The sequence below is a fragment of the Callorhinus ursinus genome, unplaced genomic scaffold, assembly GCF_003265705.2.
Source record: "Callorhinus ursinus isolate GAN/ISIS: 27379988/994484 unplaced genomic scaffold, GSC_fseal_2.0 scaffold53, whole genome shotgun sequence".
Classification (NCBI taxonomy): Eukaryota; Metazoa; Chordata; class Mammalia; order Carnivora; family Otariidae; genus Callorhinus; species Callorhinus ursinus.
In genome coordinates, this window is record NW_027397115.1 from 8528531 (window position 1) to 8545013 (window position 16483).

Genomic DNA, 16483 nt, shown 5'->3' on the forward strand with positions numbered 1-16483 from the left:
ATTATGAGTGAATGAATGAATGAGTGAGTGCGTTCCCTGACACCTTAATGCCCCAAAACAAACCCTCTCTGGCTCAGGAGCATCTGGCGTGGGTTCAAATTCTGACTCAGCCACTTAACAGCTAAGTTTAGATAAATCGCTGAACACCCCCCCCCAAGTTTCATTTTTCGCATTAATCCCGACCTGCTAGAGATATTGTGAGGATCCAACTAGAGAGGAAAATGGCCGAAGCAAAACAGATTCTTTTAAGCTTTCTTTTCTTCTGTATCCTTCACAATCGCGTCCTCCCAAGCCTCATCAACCTTGGGGAGGGACATGCAGGTTGCTGGGCCCTCCCGCACGCAAATCATGTTTCCTTCCTCTGAAAAGGCAGGAAAAAAATCCTCCCGGCAACGGGTCGCGCGGTCGGCGGAGCGGGCGTCAGCGGCGGCGTCTGCGCACGCGCGTGCGCCTGCGCAGAAGGGCCAGGGGCCGGCTGGGGGGGGTGAAGAAGGGGCCGGTCTTCCAGCGACAGCGACGCAAGATGGCAGCCACCACGGGCTCGGGTGAGCTGGGGCGCCGGGCCCGGCCGGCCAAGGGGGCGCGGGCTTGGGCCGGGGACCGAGGACCCGCAAAGGTCCTTGCAGCGGGACCAGGGCCTCTGCGCTGCATCTGTTCACTTGGCTCCGCGGTGGCGACCCGGGCCGCCTGAGTGGGGAGGAGGAGCAGGCGGTGGCCGGAAGCACGGGCGGGGGCCGGAGGGGCCTGTGGGCGGCGCGGCGGGGCCCACAGGCTCCCCTGGGCGGTGTGAGGGCCCCGCTGAGAGGAAGGACTGGGCCTCAAGGCATTGATGAGGGGCCGGAGCTAGCGAGGGGCGAGCCTAGAGGCATTCCTGAGGAGACCGAGCCTGGGGGCTTGGGGGAGTTCAAGAGGTCTTTTAGGGGATGAGAAGGCTCCCCAAAACGGTTGAGAGTTCTTTACTGAGTGCTAGAAGTCCGAGCCAAGGGGGAGCCTCGGGATGTCCGTTTGGCGGGGACTTCAGAGAATCCCTTAGGATGGATGGGAGAAGAAAACGGGATCTCAAGGGGTGACCGAGGATCCTCCATTGGTTAAGGGGACGGTTCCAGCGTTAGTTTGGGGGATGGGGTTAGCTGAAGAAATCTCTACGCTGATTGGAAAGGGGGCGTCTTGGGGTGGCAGGTTTTTGGGGGAAGGGGATAAGTGAGAAGGGAAAAACGATCTCTTGTATTCCAAAGGGAAATGACCCCGTCATTATCAGGCTTTATTTGAAGAGACATGTTAGGTTTTAGGAGGCAGGCTCTGAGTGGGGTAGTGGCGGAAGCTTTCGATATTAGGTGAAGAACAGGTAAATTGGGAGCCCTGGAGGTGTCTGTCTGGGGCGGGAGGGTCAACTGATGGAAGCTTCATGCAGTGGGTGAGAGTGGGAAAAAGTCCTGTTTCAGAGATGTTTCTCTTAGAGAAGAAAAATCTCCTCTGTTGGGTGAGGGAAGCATAACCTAGAAGTGTCTGTTTTAAGGAGCTTGTCACTCCCTAACATTCCTTTGGATGTTGGTAAAAGATATGTGGGTTCAGCTCGGAAGTTCCCCATTGCGCGGATGAGCATGGGGAGAGGAACAAATGAAATAGAACTCTGGACGACTTTGGGGCAGGAAAGCTGAGCAAACCCCCATCTCCAGGATTCAGAAGAGGGAATAAGGGAGCTATACTTTGCGGGAGGGGAGTTCTTTCAGGCCCTTGTAGGTTAAGGAAGCAGCATTTATTTTGAGACTTGATTCCTTGTTCTGCACTGCTAAGATGGGCCAGAGGATCAAATCCTGAAGGGTCTGTTTCAGAGTTAACATTCCACAAACGGGCATCAGGAGATGGACGTAGATGGCCTTCTTGAGGGGGTGGGGTAAAGGTTGGCTGGGGGAGGTCCCCCAGAGGGGTTGATAAGGCAAAAGAGATTCTGGAACTGCAAGTTTTGGGGGAAGACTGAGTGTCCCCCTTATGGTGAGGAGGCTGTACCCTGAGGTACCTCGCAGTGATGTTGGCCAAGGAAGTCCTCATGGATAGGGTGATGATGGGTGACCTCTGATGAAGGAAGCAAACAGGGCCACCAGCCTGGGTACTGAAATCCTCTGGCTAGTTAAAGCCATAGCATCAGCACTGTTAGGAGAGGCTTGGTGAACTAAAGGGAACAGGGTGAGGGGAGTCCATCTTTCCAGGATGTTGCTCCTGCAATATCCCAAGGAGCCAGCCTTATCTGCTACAGTGGCAATAGAATTAGCTGTCGGGGATCAGACTAAAGTGACCTATCACAAGCTGCCTTTTATACTTAAAGCAGTGGGGTCCCCCATGAGGGATAGAAGAGACGACACATCCTTTTCCTAGGTTTTGGTCTTAGCTGGAATAGTGCTGAGTCAATTCATTTTTTAAGATACTGCCACAGAAGAGAGAGGCTGAGTCAGGCCAGACTGCTGTGGGAAACTTCTCCCCATAATAGCACCCCTGTCAGGTTGCTTTGAAGTGGGGGTACAGTGTGCCTGTGGCAGCCAGCATTATGGTCATATTGCAGCTCAACCCTGTTTGCAGTCACTTGAGATTGGCTGCCTACAATCTGTTGTAACAGCTACTTAATTCTAACTTCTTGAAGCCCTGCCAATTGATGAGTGCTTCATAAATGCTAATGCGGTCAGATAAAACGTCATCAGCTGCTGTCCAGTGTCAAGAGCACTTGGCATGGTTCAGATAACATAGAACGGGCTTTAAGTTGCTCCAAATAGTGGGCTTCCTAAAGTCCTTTGTCTGTTTATTCAACAGATATTTATTGAAGTCCTGTTATGTCCCATGGCGAATAGTGGACAAGATGGACACAGCCCCTATCCTTGAGGAGCTTCCATTCTAGTCAGGAGGAAAGCCATTAAAGGAATAAATAATTAAGCCAATTTCCGACAGCAGTTAGTGCTCCTAAGGAAATTGTGTGATGTGAGTTAGAGTGTGTGCAGTAGTGATCAGGGAAGGCTTCTCTGAGAAGATGGTGGTATTTGAACTGATATAAACGATGGAAGGAGCCAAGCCTGCAGTGTGTATCATGGGCAGGGCGGGTAGGGACAGTGAGTGCAAAGGCCTTGTGGCAGGACCAAGCGTGGTATGTTGAAAGAACAGATTAAAGTCCTTACTGTGCACGAGAGGCTTGTTAAGGAGATGAGTTGGGGAGATACGGCTTTGAATTTTATTCAGTGTGGAGGGAAGCCATCAAAGTGGCTGGTATGAAGTAGGCATTTGGTAAATATTGAATGAATGAGTCTGAAAATGACGGGAATGACAGGGTGCCTGGCTAGCTCAGTTGGTAGAGCATGCAGCTCTCAAACTCAGGGTTGTAAGTGCAAGCCCCACATTCGGCATGGAGCCTGCTTCAAAAAACAAAGAAAGAAAAAGGGGAATGACAAGATCTGACCTGTGCCCCTATGTAGTGAAGGAGTGCAGATTGCTGAGAGTCGAAGCGGAAGGGCCTTAAATGGGTTAAATCGAAATGAATGTTCAAGCCCCTGCTTTCTAACCCTGAGAAGTCTTTGGTTGGTCTGGGGCCCTGAAGCCTTCCTTAGTCAGGTTTAGAACACGCCACTTGATTAACATGTGCCTCTAGTTGCCAGGAAACAGCTCTGAAGTCTTTGAGTTCCTGTAAAGGGCTGGCCTTCGTTGTTGTTTTGTTTGTTTGTTTAATGGTCACTGCTTTCAACACTTGGGTGCAACACCTTGCTACCTCCCTTGGTTCTGCAGTGCGTGAATTCTGCATAGATCCTAGAGGGTGGACTGTGAGAAGCCCACGAGAATCCCTCAGGGTGCCGGTGCTGTGACAGGTGACTTCCTCCTGTCTTGGCCAGGATTGCAGGACCTCAAGCCCTTGGTTGCCAGGTCCTACCTCTCACCCAGCATCACCCACCACAGGCTTCCCTGACAGTTAACCAGAGACCTGAGTGCCAGAAGCATAAGCCCTGGCTGGGCCTGATTTTAAATTTGCGTTCACTGGAGTGGCCTCCTGTACACATTCGGCACATGCAAATTTAACCATATGGGCAGTGGAGGTTAAGTAGTCTTCCATTCCATTCAAGGGTGTTCCCGGAGAGCTGGAGATGGGAGATGAGAACCTGTAGTCTGTGAAGTTGGTCTTGTTCCTGTGTGTCTAACCGTGTGAGTGTCTTGTGCTGATTGTAGCCAGCTACCTTTTGTACAACGTGGGCCCTCCGTTCCAGAGAACTGCCTCATGTACTTAGTGCTCAGCGGGAGCAGTCTGCTCCAGTGATGGAGGTTGGTCCACTACCACCTATTGCCCTCTTCAGGGATTCCCAAGGTTAATTTTGATGATTATGATTTTCCCCTTCGTGGTAACTTGCAAACCATGCTTTTCACTTCACCACATTCTCTTTCTCCCTCCCCTTCACTCTCACCTGAATTGTAGCTACAGTACTTTGATAAAAGTGGAATACATCATGTGAAGTCAGGAATCCTCTATTAAATTCCAAAAGGCCCAGTGAAGTACAGAGCAGTATATTTGGTGAAGTAAACATTTAACACTCTAAAACACTTTGGAGTTTTCCAGGTAATTTGACTTAATTTAACTTACCTGTTATGTCATCTCCTCCAACTCTCCACAGCCCAGTGAGCTAACCAGAGGAAGTTTTACTGAGGGAGAAGGGTGGCTGAGTGGTGGCACTCAGACTAGAGCCCAGGGGGATTGACTCCACCTCCCTCTCCAGCCTGCTCCAGTATCTTAGGAAAGAAATGGAAAGGCATGGATTTTTGGCATATGCTCTCCTAGGTGTTGGAGTGTTTAATCATGGTGAGAGAAAGGGCTTTAATGAGAGGGATCTGCCAGCTGTAGCAGGGACCGTTTTTATAGCAGCCCGGGCCACTCTTTGTCTCATTCTGGGTAACCTGCTGTCCAGTGATAGTGAAGTCCATTTTTTTTTTTTAAGATTTTATTTATTTGACAGAGAGGGTACACAAGCAGGGTGAATGGGAGAGGGAGAAGCAGGCTTCTGCGGAGCAGGGAGCCTGATGCGGGGCTCCAGCCAGGATCCTGGAATCATGACCTGAGCCAAAGGCAGACGCTTAACGACTGAGCCACCCAGGCACCCAGTGAAGTCCATTTTTAAGGAAGCTCAGTACTCGCTGGGCTTGGGGCTCTTCGTGTCATTTACAAAGTAGGGCCTTGTCTTCATTTACATGCAAGCCCTTCAGACTTTTTTTTTTTTAAGAGGGTGGGGAAGGGCAGAGGGAGAGAAAGAATCCTAAGCAGGCTCCACACCCAGTACAGAGCCTGACGTGGGCTTGATCGCACAACCTGGAGATCATGACATGAGCTGAAATCAAGAGTCAGATACCCAGCTGACTGAGCCACCCAGGCACCCCCAGACTTTTTTTTTTTTTTTAAGATTTTATTTATTTATTCGACAGACAGCACAAGCAGGCAGAGTGGCAGGCAGAGGGAGAGGGAGAAGCAGGCCCTCCACGGAGCAGGGAGCCGGACGTGGGGCTCGATCCCAGGACCCTGGGATCATGACCTGAGCCGAAGGCAGCCGTTTAACCGACTGAGCCACCCAGACTTCTTTTTAAAGTGCACTTCTAGGGCCTACTATGTGCTAGTCAGTGTATTAGATTCAGTCATATTAAATGATCTCACTCCTCACAGCAGTCCTTCAAGACAGGCATGTGTCGTGAAGGTGAGAAACTGAGGTGCAGGTCCAGTGACTTGTGGAGCTAGGGTGCAGAACAGTTCTGCTCCAGGGCATGTGCTCTTGGCCCCATTATCATTCTTCTAGCCCCCATTGCCTTCTCTCCAGCTAGGCACCTTGCATTTCTTCAGCCTCTGGCAGGTCTGTTGACATTTCTGACTTGGCCAATTAGTTCTTTCACAGGTGGATAGTCAGGGCCCTTGGGTCGGGTCCTTCCCTCATCCTCACATCCACCCGTCACAAGTTCAGTAGGTATAACCCAGCAAAAGATGCTAAATCCTCCTCTCCATCTCCACTGTTGTCATTCCTGCCGGACCAGAACCATCTCTCGTCTGAAAGACTGCAGAAGCCAGCTTCCGGTTTTACCCTTTTCCAGTTTGTTCTCTAGAGGAAGCACAATGATCTTTTGCAGACTGAAAACAGAAACTACCACTCCACTGCAGAAAGCCCTTAGAATGAAATCTCCTTGCACTTTGACTCAAATCATTCTCTTTTCTGGGGCCCAGAAGGCCCTCTGTGGTCTTGGTCCTGCCCGCCCCCTAACCTCACATGGTATCACACACACCTCTGCTCCTGCCCTAACCCCTTTGGGAATGATCTGCCTCCCATTCTTAAGGTCTCTGCTCTGCAGAAAGGACATCCCTGACCACCCCATTCAGTATAGTCTTCTGTCATTATTACATCTCTTTTCTGTTCTCTTCTAAAGCGCTCACCTTATCTGAAGTTTTCTTACTTGCTTTCTTGCATGTTTTCTGTGCTTTTCCACAAAGGCAGGATTCTTTCACGTTCTCCACTGTTATGTCATAGCACCCTGCACAGTTCCTAACGTAGTAGGTGCTCAGTAAATATTTGTTGACTTTCTCGCCTTTTTTTTTTTTTTGATGTAGCCAAATATATAAATTTGACACATTTGGAGAAACAGTGTGTCTGATAAGGCAGAAGCAAAAGTGACTCTTCAGCTTTTCAAAAAGGAAAGCTCTTGTCCTGATTGGTTGGTATTTCTAGAGGGACTTTAGCTAGACTTAACTCTGTCCTCTCCTTCCCTAACTGTCCTGATACACTTCCCACATCTTATTCTTTGTCTCCACCTGTCAGAGTAAATCTGGTCCTTGTCCTTGGTCACTCTAGTGTCAGAGAAACCCAACATCTCGCATTTTGTCATCAGCTCTTGTTGTCCCATCGTCTGGACTGTAAAGACAGATTGCCACTGTTTCTTCCCCAAGATCAACAGCTCTTAAACTAGTGTCCAAATTCCAGGATTGCTTGTTCAATTGCTGGTCTCCACCCTTAGAGTTCCAGAGTTAGTAGTTCTGTAGTGTGTTGGGGTGTTCTGGGATGGGGCCTGTGAATTTACATTTCTAGTAAGTTCCCAGGTGATGTGTAGGCTGTAGATCTGGGGACCATCCTTGGAGGATGATTGCTGTAGAGGAGAGAACAGTTCTGCTCCTCTGGGCAGGCACTAACTACACAGCCAGACTGCGCTTGCCAGTTGCTCAGGAATAAAAGTTACTTGCCCCTGACTTTATATCTGCTTTTCAGGAACATTGAAGCTGGTGCATCACCATCCAGGTCTCCTTATTTTCCAGAACGGGAGTAGCACCAGACTCCTAGTTTATTTAGTTCACTGTCTTCCTTAAATGGGCAACCAAACCAGTTTTAATTGGCAACTTTCTTTTCAGGAGAAAACCTGTGAGGCTCAGCCATGCCAGGGTTTTCCAGGATTGGCGTACTATAGTAGCTGCTGCTTTGTGGCCAGGACTTTCCCAAAAGGTGTCTTAAAGGGCTTCAAATCCATTTTGTACCACAGATACTTTAATATGTTGCTGTGTTTCAGATTACTGCATTGAATGTTTTACTATGACATGGTGTAAGACCCTGTCAGATATTCATGCTTTTTCAACCTGGTTGTCATATTTTTTTTTGTAATATCCTGCAGCTGCTGACTTTTCAGTTTATATTCAGCCAGAAGAAAAACTGGCTGACTTTTGATACTAACACAGATCCAGGAAAAATCTTTCTGGAAAGAATTCTGAAGTAACAGGACAAATATTTTCTTTTAAAAAATCTTGGACTACTGTGATATTTTAGCACCTTGGTGAAGTTATCTTAACATTTTCATAGTTAACTTTTCAGTAGTTTATTAAGATGAGCAAGAGTTCATTTTTACATCCTCTGTATTGTCCCTTAAAGCTGCTTCTCCAGTTGCCTTTTGGTGTCAGATTCACACACAAATATTAGGAATCTTAAAATTGAGGTTGATTCAGTGGATTAAAGTGCCATAGGGATTAAACATACATTGGAGTATTCTTAAGTTTTTCTGACCTGTTATGTTTCTGTTCTTTGGCATGTGTGGATTTAAGTTTTAAATATATTCACTGAAATCTTTTGTTAAAATTAATGTATCATGATTTTAAGCTTATGCTTTCCATTCAGGTGGGATGATGTCCTAACTTGTGACTGATACAAGGTCTGTAGAATCTCTGAACTCCACTAATACATATTTTTTAAAGATTTTATTTTTAAGTAATCTCTACACCCAAGGTGGGGCTCAAATTTACAACCCCGAGATCAAGAATCTCACACACTCCACCTCCTGAGCCAGCCAGGCGCCCCTGAACTCCACCAATATTTGGATTTGTGTCCCTATATAGACCCTGAAGTTCTAGCACTAGGATGTAGTCAGGCTATTTGGAGTTAAATGCGCTTGCCTTGTAGAAAATACTGATGTATTAACTTTGTATACAGTTTCTAAATGGTGTAGAATATCAGTAACATGCTTTCATATATATTTTGTAAAACAAAGGTCATCTTGTAGTGAAGAATCCTTTGACTTGTGTGATTTGAGTAAAGAACCAGTTTTCCATCATTTAAAAAAATGTAGATTTCCCTGAAAGTTTCTATCGTACTTGATTAAAAAGATAAAACTAGTTACCAGTTTTTAATCTCAAAATAAAAGACATTAGGTTTCTCAGTTACATGGTATCAGTGTTCAGTGTTTTGGCCACAGTAGACCATGTTAGAGTTTATAGTAGGAAAGGAAGAGCTAGTGCTGTGTCTCCTGTCAGGAAACATTTATTGAGCACCATTGTATGCCAGGTAACACACCAGATTCTGGGGAGGCAGGATTGAATGAGTCACAGCTCTAGCTCGAGAAGCTCCGAGAGTGAGTCAGACGATAAAAAGGAAAGAAAATAAAATGTAAAGAGAAAGAAAAGGTCCAGCACAGACACTGGGTAAGGGTAAAGGGATGTCGGGGAGAAGACCTCTGTAGACTGCGTGGCTTCTAAAGTAAGATTTCTACTTCTTCTCAAGATCATTCCGAATTCAGTGTATAACTTTCCTTCAGCTACTTAAAATCCATACTTTGATAATCTTTCTGATATTAAGGCTTTCTCTTAATAGTGCTATGAATGTTTCCATGCTATATTTTCAGAAATAAACCAGAGTTAGAGTTTTGTGACATGGAGCATTATTCGTTCTGAAATAAGATCCCTCGCTAACACCCAGCCACCCATTCAGTCAACAAGCATTTGAGCACATACTCTGGCAAAGCACTCCTTGAGGGGTTGAAGATTTAGCAGTGAGCAAAAGAGATGAAGTTTTACTCTCACAGAGCTTATTTATGGTCAGATGGGAGAGACAGTAAACAGCTAATGAATTAGAAATGAATGTATTTAAAATGTCAAGTGGTAACCAATGCCGTGAAGAAAAACAAAGCAAGATAAGGGAATGGGAAGTTCAACCTTAGTGAGGAATAAGAGAGTCAGCCTACCAGCCATTCAGAGAATCCCAGGGTGAGGCAGAAAGTGAAGTTGCCAGTTCCTTCAGGAACTGAAAGAAGGTGGGTATGGCTGAGGGAGGACAGGGAGCAAAGGAGTGGGTGGCAGGGAATGCTGGAGACACAGATGGTGCTCAGGAGGCACCCTAAGGAGTCAGGTGTGTGCTGGGCCAGGGGAGGGCTGAGAGAGTGACAGGAGCGAACTTACTTTAAAAAGCTCACCCTGGAGACTAGACTGTAGGTGTAGGCCAGTAGGCTGAGCAACCTGTGGGGATGCTGAGGGAGCATGGACGACAGGGATCACAGTGGACATGGCAGAAATGACCATATTTGGAATATGTTTGGAAATGGACTGAGTATGGGGTGTAAGGGAAAGATTTCTCATCTTGACTCCAAGATATTTGGCCAGAGCAATCTGGTAAATGTTTGTGCCATATACTGAGATTGGGGTGTGGGTGGTTTTGGTAGGTTTTTTTTTTTTTTTTTTTTTTTTTTTTTTGAGGAATACAAAGGAGTTCTGTTTGGAAGTGTTTTAAGTTGGAGAGGCCTCATAAGCCTCTAAACTGAGATGTCAGGGAGACAGTTAATTGGAAATGTAAATTGTAAAGTCACTACCAGCCTCCTAGGTCTCGGTAAAATCGCTTGGGGATGGGGAGTAGAATAGACAGAAAAGGGAAGGCGTGGGGACTGCCCTGAGGCCAGGCAGTCGATATTTGGAGGTCAGGGAGGGGAGGCCAAGGAGCCAGTGAGGTACGAAGAGAACCTGAGGCTCAGGGAAGCCCCTGGAGTTGCCACTGGAGCTCTGGGGTGGAGGCTGAAATCTGCCCCAGGATTTGGCTAGAGGGTGCCCCTGGTGCCCCTGGCAGAGCTGTTCTGGTGAGTGACTAGACAGAAAGGCCGATGAGGATAGGTGCAGGTAAGGTGGGGAATGACAGACAAGGAGTCTAGACGACCCCTCGGAGGGTTTTTTGCTAAGAAGGAACAAAGAAATGAGATGGTAGCTGGAAGGGGTATGGGATCAGGTGAGGGGTTTGGGTTTTTATTTTATGGTGGGTGATACAATGTGCTGATGAAAGTGATTCGATAGAAACATTACTCTGCCAGGTATTACACACAGTGCTTTACAGGTTTTATCTCATCGATTCTTCTTTGCCCCCCATAGTGTCAGGGAGTGATGGTATCTCTGTCCGGAGGCTCAAGGTAGCTGGTACAGTCACACAGCTAGATTGCTAGGAGACTGCGGAGCCAGGACTTGATCCCAGATCTTGCTCTTAATCCTCTGTGGAGAGATTATAGAATTTTCTCTAGAGTGCACTCTGATTCTTTTTTGTGGGAGATAACTTAGCCACTGCTCTAATGAGCATTTAAAAAATGGAATGGGGGCGCCTGGGTGGCTCAGTTGGTTAAGCGACTGCCTTCCGCTCAGGTCATGATCCCGGAGTCCTGGGATCGAGTCCCACATCAGGCTCCCGGCTCAGAGGGGACCCTGCTTCTCCCTCTGACCCTCTCCCCTCTCATGCTGTTTCTCTCTCTCTCTCTCTCTATCTCTCTCTCTCTCTCTCAAATAAATAAATAAATAAAATCTTTAAAAAAAAATTAAAAATGGAATGGGGCGCCTGGCTGGCTCAGGTACAGCATGCAACTCTTGATCTTACAGTTGCAAGTTCAAGCCCTACGTTGGGTGTAGAGATTATTTAAAAATAGAATCTTGGGGCGCCTGGGTGGCTTAGTCGTTAAGCGTCTGCCTTCGGCTCAGGCCATGATCCCAGGGTCCTGGGATCGAGCCCCACGTCGGGCTCCCTGCTCCGCGGGAAGCCTGCTTCTCCCTCTCCCACTCCCCCTCCTTGTGTTCCCTCTCACGCTGTGTCTCTTTCTGTCAAATAAATAAAATTTTTTAAAAATAAATAAAACTAGAATCCTAAAAAAATAAATAACAGAATGGTAGACCAGGTATCCTCATGATTGTATGTTTGTGACATCTAAGGATCATTATACCATACAAGGAAGCATGGGTGGCCTTGTGCTTTTCTTTGGGCTGGGAGGGGCAGAGTGAGCACACAGGAGAGAGAGAGAGAGAGAGAAAATCTTAAGCAGGCTTCACGTGCACAATGCAGAGCCAGACACAGGGCTAGATCTCAAGACCCTGAGATCATGACCTGAGCTGAAATCAAGAATCAGGCGCTTAACTGATTGAGCCACCCAGGCACCTGTGTGCTTATCTTTATAAAATGGGGTTTGCATGCCTTTTTATCCTCTTCCCCTACCTCCAGTTTTGGACTTTTCAACAAATACTTATGTAAAGTCTGCTGTGTACAGGCCAGTTGTTTTTATGTCACATTGTAAGAATGGGAACCACTGCCGCAGTCATGCAAATTAATATGTGCTGCCTTAAATCTCTTAACATTCCCATTTAAGATTTTTTTTTTAATTTGACAGAGCACAAGCACACACAAGCAGGGGGAGGTCAGGCAGAGGGAGAGGGAGAAGCAGGCTCCCCGCAGAGCAGGGAGCCTTATGTGGGGCTCGATCCAGGGCCCTGGGATCATGACCTGAGCTGAAGGCAGACGCTTAACTGACTGAGCCACCCAGGCGCCCCTCTTAACATTCCTTCGGTTTCCCATCCCTTGGCCCCTTGATAAGATGTTCTGCCACAATATTTGCTCTAAGCAAATGCTTCTGGCTTTGCCTCCTGAGACATTGATGGTTGCATATCCCTAACCTGGCCTCTCATCCTTCCCAGCCCACCCTGAACATTATTCAGGAGAGTCACCTTCTCTCTCATCCTACTTGGAGCCTTCTGCGGCTCCTGCCTAGTGACCCTGGGGATAAAGTCCTGTTCCTCTTGGTAGCATGGCTCCACCTCTTTAGCTTTCATCAAATTCAGAGGGGTCTGGGACCCTCACAAAGGTTAAGAAACATTGTCCTGTGATAGGTTATGTTTCTCTCATCCAATTTTGATATTGTTCTGTTCCGTTGAGCGTTGTGCTTGTGTATCTTTTCTTTTCTTTTTTTTTTTTTTTTAAGATCTTATTTATTTATTTGACAGAGACACAGCGAGAGAGGGAACACAAGCAGGGGGAGTGGGAGAGGGAGAAGCAGGCTTCCCGCCGAGCAGGGAGCCCGATGCGGGGCTCGATCCCAGGACCCTGGGATCATGACCTGAGCTGAAGGCAGATGCTTAACGCCTAAGCCCCCCAGGCGCCCCTGTATCTTGTTTTCATAGTGAGACTTTATACTCCAGTTGGGAGACTCCTGTTTTTCTTTCCCAGCCCCTCAAAGGTCTAGCATGGTATTGGATAAGTGTTGGGTATTATTGCACAGAAAGAAGTTGTGTACGTATATGTTACTGACAAATTTATGTGTAGGGAAATTTTGACAAGCAGGTAAAAAGCCTAGCAAACTTTTTTTTTCTTCAAAGATTTTACTTATTTATTTGAAAGAGAGAACAAGCAGAGGGAGAGAGAGAAGCAGGCTCCCCGCTGAGCAGGGCACCAGAAGAAAGGAAGCGGGGACTCAATCCCAGGATCCTGGGATTACAACCTGAGCCAAAGGCAGACGCTTAACCGACTCACTACCCAGGCACCCCTCCTAGCAAACTTTTTTAAATTGCAGTCCTGAAATATGTGGATTTTTTGCTTGGAAGTGTGGAGTGAGAGTTTTACACACATTAAACATGGTGTACCCCAGAATGGTGCCTTACCAAAGAGAGTTCAGTAAACCAGTTAACTAGATGCTAACTAGCCACTTTTGTGTAAATATCAGAAAAAAAACTAAATGAATCACGCTATAATTTTATAATTCCCTGACCTCTGCTAGCTGTTATTATTCTCCAAACTCTGCTTTTAGTCAGTTTTTGAGTAAAAATAAAAGTTTATGTCTTAGTAAATATGAATTCCAAGTGACGGTTCCCTTTTAAAACTATTGAGTTTGTGGACTTCAGTGTTTAGCTAAATAAAGGTTAACAGAGTACTTAACCACCCAGTGCCAGATTAGCACAGTGTTTATCAGTCTTTACTTACCCTTTTGACAGAACAAAGGGTTTTAAATACTTTCTGAGGTGAATCTAGGATGTTAGGGATCAAAGAGATTCTTGAGAACAGTTAGGTGTCCCCACATGTACAGTGGTGGTCCATAAGCAGAACTTGACCCACAGATACTTGGTTAGACCAAAGGAGTGACTGTCCCCTTTGAAAAGGACATGTATTTCTCCAGCTCACCTCAGTTCTTAACACTCCCTATTTTAAGCCAGACATTAAAGAAAATTTGTAAAGCCATCCTACTCTTCTCACTAATTTTCTTTTGTTCTTTGGAAACTAGTTACCTCATAAGATATGTTATTTATCTCAACAGGTGATGATTTGTTGTAGTTAGTTTTAAATGAATTAAATATTTTTAAATTTCTCAGTTTTGATTTCTGATTTGGCAGATATCAATAGCTGTAACCCATATAGACAAAGTCTCTTTGAAGTCTTCAGTAATTTTTAAGAGAGTATAAAGGGGTCTTAAGACCAAAAAACTTGAGAACTGCTGTTCAAATGGAATGAATGCTTATTGTAATTCATCAGTATATGGTATAGTTATTCTGATATTTATATATATGTTCCAGCTCCCGCTTAGAATATTTTTTGACTACCTAATAGACATTAGCCAATCCTAAGTTTTTTATTTTTTTAAACAGGCTCCACGCCCAGCGTGGGGCCCAACACAGGGCTTGAACTCACGACCCTGAGATCAAGACCTGAGCTGAGATCAAGAGTTGGATGCTTAACCAACTGAGCCACCCAGGCGTGCCTTAAACTGTTTCTGAATCCTGTTTTATAACTTGAATCAAATTGAATGATCCTATAATGTCAGTACTGCAAGAACTGTACACTGCTTTGTCCTGTGTGATGCTCTTTGTTCCAAATGCTAACCTAAAATAAGTTGAACTGATTCTTTATTTCTTTGGTTCACTTGTGTACATGGGCTTTAACTGAATGTCTAATCCAATAGAAATGTCTGTTGGAAGTATAGGATTAAATAATAGGATATTTTTCCCCATTTCACAAGTAGAAATCAAACATCAGAAAAATATAACTTGAGGGGCACCTTGGTGGCTCAGTTGTTAAGCATCTACCTTCGGCTCAGGTCATGATCCCAGGGTCCTGGGATCGAGCCCTGTGTCGGGCTCCCTGCTCAGTGGGAAGCCTGCTTCTCCCTCTCCCACCCGCCCTGCTTGTATTCCTGCTCTCGCTGTCTCTCTCTCTGTCAAATAAATACAAAATCTTAAAAAATATATATATACATATATAAAACTTGAATTCACTATTTGAAACTAATACAATGAGCTTGTGATCTTTGGATTAGGATTCCCTAATCAGATCTGGTTGTTAATGAAGAGGTAATATTTCCAGCCACAAAGTTTTGCTAAAACTTACAAGAGAAATAGTCATATCAGAAATAGTTAATCCAGCCTGATTTAAATACCTGGCACAAGAAGGCACATTTTTCATCTTTCCAAAAAGAGCAACTTCAAATAGAGGTCACACACATAGCTTCCATTCAGTAATGAAGGGCTTAGCTGTGGCAACCGTTGTACTTTGCCATTGTGCATTTGTCTTGAACAAGTTTTAACAATATTAAAAAACATGGATCACTTACGTAAAATTAGTCACTTAGGGAAAACCATTAAGTGAGATTCCTACTCATATGAGTGAGGCCCTGAGAAGGTAAGGGAGCTTGATGGGTATCTGGGGGAAGAGTGTCCCAGGCAAAGGGAATAGCAAATGTGAAAGCCCAGACGTAGGACCTTGTCTAGAGTATAGTTGGCATAGTTCCTAAGTGTTCTGTTTTGCAAATACTGAGATCATGTAAAAGAAATCAGAAAAATACAGAAAAGGTAGGGGATGGGGATTAGAGTACACTTACCATGATGAAAAAAATAAAATGATTTAAAAAAGAAAATACAGGAAAGGGGTTGGAATCACCCATAATCCTTGCACCTGGAGATTACCGCTGTTACTGTCTTGGTCTCTAACCTTTTCAACTTTGTTAAGCTTCTTTTAAAATGTCACCTAGCATCTGTGTTAGTTTCCTAGGGCTGCTGTAACAGTACCACACACACACAGGAATTTAATTGCTTACAGCTCTGGAGGCTAGAAGTCCAAGCTCAAGGTGTCAACAGGTTTATTTCTTCTGAAGCCTCTCTCCTTGGCTTGCAGAGGACTGCCCTCCCTGTGTCCTTACGCAGTCTTTCTCCATGCACTCGTGCATCCCTGTTGTTTCTTTGTGTGTCTAAATTTCCTCTTATAAGGACACCAGTCAAATTGGATTAGGGCTCATCCTAATGGACTCATTTTATTTTTCATTTATATATGTGTGTGTGTGTGTATTGTTGGGTTTTTTTTAGAGAGCATGCACACCGGCGGGGTGGGGAGGAGGGTAGAGGGAGAATCCCAAGCAAGCTCCCCGCCCAGCGAGGAGCCCCACATAGAGCTCGATCCCACGACTCCCAAGATCATGACCTCAGCCAAAATCAAGAGTCAGACACTCAACTGACTGAGCCACTCAGGAGCCCCTTTTATTTATATTTTTTAAAAGATTTTATTTGTGTGTGTGTGTGTGTGTGTGTGTGTGTGTGTGTGTGTTTAAGTAAACCACCTCCAACATGGAGCTTGAAATCACAACCCCAAGATCAAGAGTCACATGCCCTACGTTATGGGCCAGCCAGGTGCCCTGATGAACTCATTTTAATTTAATCACGCCTTTAAAGGCCTTATTTCCAAATACTGTCCTGTTCTGAGGTGCTAGCAGTTAGGGCTTCAACATATGAATTTACAAGGACACAATTCAGCGTATTACACCATCTGTGATATTTATCAGTCTTCCTCTCCGTATGATTCTGTGTTCCTTTGGTATTCATTTTCGTTCGTGCAGGCTTACACATTAAGCAGTAGTAACAGCAGTAGTTCTACACAGTGAGCCCCCTCCCTGCTCTGCTGCCCAGGCA

General features: G+C 45.6%; 1 protein-coding gene across 2 annotated transcripts in view; it reads left to right on the forward strand.

The window, feature by feature from the left end:
* Window positions 1-469: 469 nt before the first annotated feature.
* The window catches only part of UBE2V1 (ubiquitin conjugating enzyme E2 V1), a 31785-nt gene continuing 15771 nt past the window's right edge, over window positions 470-16483 (forward strand). For both annotated transcript variants that reach the window (XM_025853277.2, XM_073884000.1), the window contains exon 1: window positions 470-545. In XM_025853277.2, the coding sequence (XP_025709062.1) occupies window positions 524-545 (22 nt within the window). In that variant the 5' untranslated portion in view covers window positions 470-523. The remainder of the gene's footprint in view (window positions 546-16483) is intronic.